This window comes from Wolffia australiana, chromosome 4 (assembly GCF_029677425.1).
Source record: "Wolffia australiana isolate 7733 chromosome 4, ASM2967742v1".
NCBI lineage: Eukaryota > Viridiplantae > Streptophyta > Magnoliopsida > Alismatales > Araceae > Wolffia > Wolffia australiana.
In genome coordinates, this window is record NC_135838.1 from 21,503,742 (window position 1) to 21,509,741 (window position 6,000).

Sequence of the window (6,000 nt, forward strand, 5' to 3'; positions counted from 1 at the left end):
TGGAGACCACTTTGCACCTCCACGATGGAACCGTAGACATCCTTGATGATCCTCTTTTTGCACAACACACGGGCATCATGAGATCACATATTTTGGTAGTGGGGTTGCTACTTGCTTTCTCGTGGCTTCCATGGCTAGTGTCCGGGAGAACAGCCGTAACCCACCTCCCGGGATTCGCTGGTTCGCTTCCTTTTGAACTGGAAACGGGGTAAGCTATCGGTCCAAACTTTCATCTAGTTCATCCATGACAGTAACTAATGGCTCAAGGCCCCGACGCCAGGTACGTAAAAGTGGACGAGACACGGGACGTGAATCTGTTCTATTACTTTGTAAAGTCAGAGAGGAATCCGGTTGATGATCCCCTTATCTTATGGCTTTGCGGCAGTAGCTGCTCTGGATTGTCTAGTTTCATTTACGAAGTCGGTACGTCGATAAGTCAAAACTGATTTCTTAAGGCTTTCAAAGATGAGATGAGACGCTTTGCACCCACATCGTATCAGCCATCAGCCGCCTAATCTTTTTCCGGATCAAGCCCCATTACGGCCATGCAGAGTGGAAGAAACAGGTGGATTCCGTGTAAGATAGTGAGATAAACGATACCGTTTTGCAGGTCCTTTGGGCTTCGATATCGAGACTTACGAGCAAGGAAATTTGCCAAATATGTTCTATCGGGATAGCGCCTGGACAAAAGTACTCTTAACAGCCGTTGTCTTTGATGATTTTTTGCCGTCTCTACTCTGACCTCTTCTTGTCGTTGTTTACGCCAGAATAGCAGCATCATCTTCATTGATTCGCCCGTTGGCTCTGGATTCTCGTACTCCTCAATGCCCGACGAGAACGAGAGGCTAGATTCAAAAACATCTACCCGTCTTCACGCATTCATCAGGAAGGTAGGGCTGGACCTGCGTTTCTTTTAGTTCCTATGGTGAATTGTCCCAAACTTAGGATTTATACGTTTGTAGTGGTTACAAGATCACGAGGAGTTCATCTCGAACCCCTTCTACGTCTCTGGCGTGTCTTACGGTGGGAAGTTAGCGGTTCTTTTTGCGGATGAAGTAATTAATGGTTTGAAATCTTGGACCTAACCAACTTGATGCAATTTTATCGCCCTTTCAGCCCATCTCAGTTTCGTTAATGGATTCCAAACAATTTTGCAGGGAACGAGGCAGGACAGATGCCCATAGTCAACCTTAAGGTAGGCACAAATTGAAGAAGTTGGGTGATTGAAACAAGCACGAAAGTGTTCACCGTTTCGCATCGTAACTCTTTACGAGTGATCTAAGCAGGGCTATTTAGTTGGGAACGCGGCCACTGGCGAGGATCGTTTTGATAGGAGCTTCAAGATTCCATGGTCACACGGCGTTGGGCTCATTTCCAATAACTTATATGAGGTGAATCGTCCTTAACGCTGCCCTTATTTATTACAAAAAAACGTGATTATTTCATGAGAGCTTATGCACACATCTTAGAGGCCCTTCCACGGATATGGTCATACTAAGATAGATCATGGTAATTTTTTCTTCATCCAACTTAAATAATATAGTGGAATTGCATTCACATGGATCTTGAATAATATACTGGAAACCCTTTTTTAATAGACTGCGTGTTACATATCTCACCGACAAGGGGTCAAACATCTGGCAGAGTTGAAGTTAAAATGGAGAATTTCCACCGTAATTGAAATAATGAAATATATCTAATCCAAACATAGATAATAACCTAACATGCGACTTTTTCAGCCAAATGCATATAATACCTTTTGATAGAATGCTAAAACTTATAGATCACGATATTATGATATTTCCGATTATTTGAGGTTCTGATTGCATTTAATCAATTCCGTGCTGAACCATGAGGCTACAAGGTCGAGTTGCGGTGGGGACTATCTTACGCTTCGTAATGCTCAGTGCGAGAAGTACATTCGAGCCGTGGAAGAGGTGAAGTTTCCCATAGTATAATCAAATGATTACAATCCGGCAATAAATTATCTGCTACTTTCATTTGTGTATGATTCTTATGCCAGGGTCTAAAGGGCATCAATACACAGCATATCTTGGAGCCTCAGTGTGACTTGAATCTCTTACGGACTGAACACAAAAAGCACAGGAGCCTCACCGAGCTTCAGATTTCTCAACTTCATAGGCCAAGGACGCCAGATATTCGATGTCGTGTATTATTCTGCATCTTATTCTTCTCCAAGTCATTTAATCTTGATGTCTTGTTGTGTAGAGCTTCACTCTTCTGCTCTTCATCTTGTACCAGGCTTACGATTATTTAGTCGTCGAGGCATGGGCAAACAGCGATGAAGTACAAAAAGTGCTCGGAGTCAGTGAGGTATAGAGATCCATCATCTTAGTCCATACAGCCCGATACAGTATTCTTGTTTTGGTAGTTACGATATCTATTTCAGAAATGGACAGGGAATTGGGTCAGATGCCTAGGTCACAGTAAAATTCACACGGCGGATGTTCCCAGCGTAGTTTCGTATCATCAGAGCATTACCCAACGAGGCTTTCGAGCTCTTGTCTATAGGTAACAATTGAATATGTTAGGGAACCATGCATTTTACATGTTATAAACCATAAATTGAACCCTCTTCTTCCCATAAACGAGTCCCACGCTATCTCCCGAATCAGCGGCGACCACGATATGCTAGCCAACTTCTTGGGGACGCAGGCATGGCTATCATCCCTTAACTACTCAATAATCGAGGGGTGGCGGCCTTGGCATGTCAGTGGCCAAGTTGCAGGGTCAGTTGTTAAAAATAAGCTTTATATTGTAAGCTATATTCTCCGCTTAAGACTGACGCTTTTGTTAAAAAACTAATTACGCCTTCAGGTATACGAACACCTTTGCCAACAACTTGACATACGCGACGGTCAAGGTTAAAAAACTAATTACACGTTGATATTTCTATAATTGTCATGACCTACTTATCTATACTGACTACCCCGTTTTGAAGGGTGCCGGCCACACAGCAACAGAATACAAGCCAGACGAATGTAAAGCAATGTTTGAACGTTGGATCACAGGGAAGACTTTATGATGTGTCTCGTTGGGCGATTATTAGCTGCTGTTTACGTCAGAAGCCAGGCACAAGACAATCAAAAATTATAGACTGATGATGGCGTCACCAGGCGGCTGGATTAATTTCTTAATCCATGGAAAATTATTTGTATGCATGGATTGCATATTATTAAGCTACCACTTTGGATCCCAAATAATTTTATTCACCTAAAATGTGTATGGTTATATCGGAAAAATGTGTGCATGATAAGCGTATCTTGATTATAATAATGATATCAATTGAGGTAGACTTAAGTTTCTCTTCCTTAATTGATTACAAGAACGAGGGTCATAAGGTTGTTGACTGTTCTGACAGGCATCCCATTACCCCCGACAAACTTCTGGTGGTCATACGTAAAGACTTCCCCAAAAATGCTTAGTTTTTTCCCTTGAGGACGCTGTGGACCAAGGTTATTTTTCACTCATATGTAATGCATTCTTCCTTAAGAACTGTTACAAGTTTCATTCAAATCTAATACAGGTGACTCTCAAACATTTGCTATTACTACATGATGGAATAAGCTATGGGGCTGTTGTGCATGCGGAGATCTGTGTTTTCCCAGGCGATGATGGCGGATCATGCCAAATCTGATCATTTCACTGTATTGAATGCTTCTCTTCATCCATGTTTTCATCGTGATTGTCAGTTTCATGACTAATAAAGTTCAGGAATAATGATGCATTATACAAGTGGGTCCTATGTAGAAGCTTTTTCCTATAAATATTACTAATTGTGATTACCACTGTTCAACTTCGATAAAGAAAAAAGATGTATTGTAGACATTTTTGTGCCCTCTTTACCAGTACCATTGAACAGATAAAATATATTATTTTTCAAAATGTGCCTTTCCTATAGCGTATATAGTTTTACCTAAAACACTTAATATTAAGTATAAAGTGAGTAGGGGGTCGAACCATATAAGAGGAATTGATTTATAGGTATAAATTTTATATTTAGTATAAGAGGAAAGGAATGAGGTAGTAGAAGAAACTTAGATAATTTATAACAATGGAAGAAAGAGGTGGTTGAGATTATCAAGAAGATCTTGATCTTTTTTACAGATGAAGATATTTATATCCTAGAAATAGAATCACAAGTGATTATGATCGACAGAAAAATTGCAGGCGTTAGGAAGCTACCTTAAATAATTTTTTACTTATTCTTAATGTGATCAAAAGTAATGTTACTTATACTAATGATTACTACATTCATTCAGAACCCTGTATTGTAAAAAAATGAACCGAGCTTTGACCATGGATCCCGAACAATTTCAGTGCATACGGCATGAGACGATTCCACATGTCGAGGTTGAAATGGGATCAGGTGTTTTCACCTGTCACTGTAGTGCCCTGTTTTTCTTGATTGGAGATTTATGATCAAGAAGGTTCTGATTGAGGAAGAATGATGATAATCACAACATTCAGCAAGACACAACTTTAGAAGCAAAAAGGGACGCTGAGAAGAACACTCGTTAACAAAATAGTACGTTGAAAGTTATCCATTCTTTCACAACCTCCAGGTTTTGACAAAGTTGATGATAATAAGCATTATCTAAAACATAATGTATGAAATAAATGTTATCTATCCCTATGGGACCTCATGCAATAAAGAAACTTACCTTGAAGATTAGGCATGCCTTTAGGGGAGATTTTTGAGGAAAAAAAATGACAGAATAAAGTTATGATAAAAAGAAGTCTAAAACAATGCACTAAGAGCAGGACCAAAATAGTTTCAACATAAGCATCTGTTGCTTGTGGGTCCTCAAGAATAGTAGGCGAGGAATTTCCAAGATTCACTCCAGCCACAGTTTCCTCTATGGCTACCTTGTTATGACTTCACCCTAGTTGAAGACCCCACCATCGTATGTGCCAATAAGACCTCCAAAAGCCTTTTGTGCCTCTAGTGGTACACAAAAGTCGTGACTGATCATTGGTACAATTCTGCTGGCTAAACCAATTCCCACGGTGTGATGGGCGGTGTGTACATAACCGCTGTACATATTCACCGTGGCATGCTGACCTACGATTACAAGCGATCCTGACTTCATGTTCCCGAGTAGTGTTCGCCCGTCTTGATACCGGTATCGGATTGTGGTATCGGGACGGATGCCGTACCGGATACCGAAAATCAAATTTTTGGTATCTGTTTTTTCCGATATCCGGATATCAGATAATGATATCGGATATCGGTTGCTACAGTGCTGATATCCGATATAGGTATCCGTCCCGATGTCGTCATCTGCCTCCGTCTCACGAGGAGGATGACATTATCGGATATCGGATTCCGATATCCAACTTAGAAGGGTTGTATAAAAATATTATTTAATCATTGTTAAGCAGCAGTTAGACGAATCATTGTGCGGAAGAGGGTAGTTGGGAGCTGTTTACATATAAAGTAGCACGTTTAATATATAGAGCTTGAACTTTTTTTTTCCATATGGGATAACATGAGGATTCCGAGTTTAACATCAAACTCTGAATCCTTTATCCCATATGGAAGAAAATAGAAATTCGGGCTTTATTTATTGGAGGAGTAAGTAATATCTTAAATATATTACAAGAATTTTTTATTAAAATATTACTAAATTGTTTAAAAAATATTATACCTTGTATAATATATACAGAGCACGATTTCTACTTTGTTCCATATGGGATAACAGGATTCAAAGTTTAATGTAAACTTCGAATCATTTTATCCCATATGGAAAAAAATAAAAGTCTTGCACTGTATATATTAACCGAGGTTGAATATATATCAAAAGCATATGGTGTTGGATGTACATAAATCATCGAATGTGATGAGTAATATTATTTTTTCTGTTGATACCGGTTATCGATATCCGGATACCAGTTCTGATATCCAGATATCGAAATCTGATATCCGATATCCGGATCATTCTTACCCCTCCGATATCCATCTTCGATATCCGTCCA

The 6,000-nt window shown here is 39.7% G+C and overlaps 1 protein-coding gene across 5 annotated transcripts; it reads left to right on the forward strand.

Moving 5' to 3' along the window:
* On the forward strand, positions 1–3,756 carry LOC144702365 (serine carboxypeptidase-like 5). 5 transcript variants are annotated; one of them, XM_078574382.1, is made up of 16 exons: positions 2–208; positions 281–423; positions 611–690; positions 768–890; positions 963–1,065; positions 1,158–1,195; positions 1,287–1,391; positions 1,857–1,937; positions 2,048–2,170; positions 2,263–2,334; positions 2,411–2,532; positions 2,637–2,750; positions 2,839–2,884; positions 2,963–3,311; positions 3,383–3,476; positions 3,548–3,756. In XM_078574382.1, exons 1-14 carry the CDS (start codon positions 78–80, stop codon positions 3,044–3,046), a joined length of 1,365 nt encoding a protein of 454 aa, XP_078430508.1. In that variant the 5' UTR covers positions 2–77; the 3' UTR covers positions 3,047–3,311; positions 3,383–3,476; positions 3,548–3,756. The 5 variants fall into 5 exon arrangements, with proteins under 5 accessions (XP_078430509.1, XP_078430510.1, XP_078430508.1 ...); XM_078574380.1 differs by having other exon boundaries at positions 3–208; positions 2,024–2,170; XM_078574381.1 differs by having other exon boundaries at positions 3–208; positions 2,024–2,170; positions 2,963–3,175.
* Positions 3,757–6,000: the final 2,244 nt, after the last annotated feature.

Bases quoted from the DNA above. Each gene is read 5' to 3' on its own strand.
- LOC144702365 (XM_078574380.1), top strand. From the start codon at position 78: ATGAGATCACATATTTTGGTAGTGGGGTTGCTACTTGCTTTCTCGTGG. The intron at 691-767 runs GTACTCTTAACA...TGTTTACGCCAG, and splicing joins GGGATAGCGCCTGGACAAAA to AATAGCAGCATCATCTTCAT. The intron at 2,885-2,962 runs GTTAAAAAACTA...CCCGTTTTGAAG, and splicing joins TGACATACGCGACGGTCAAG to GGTGCCGGCCACACAGCAAC.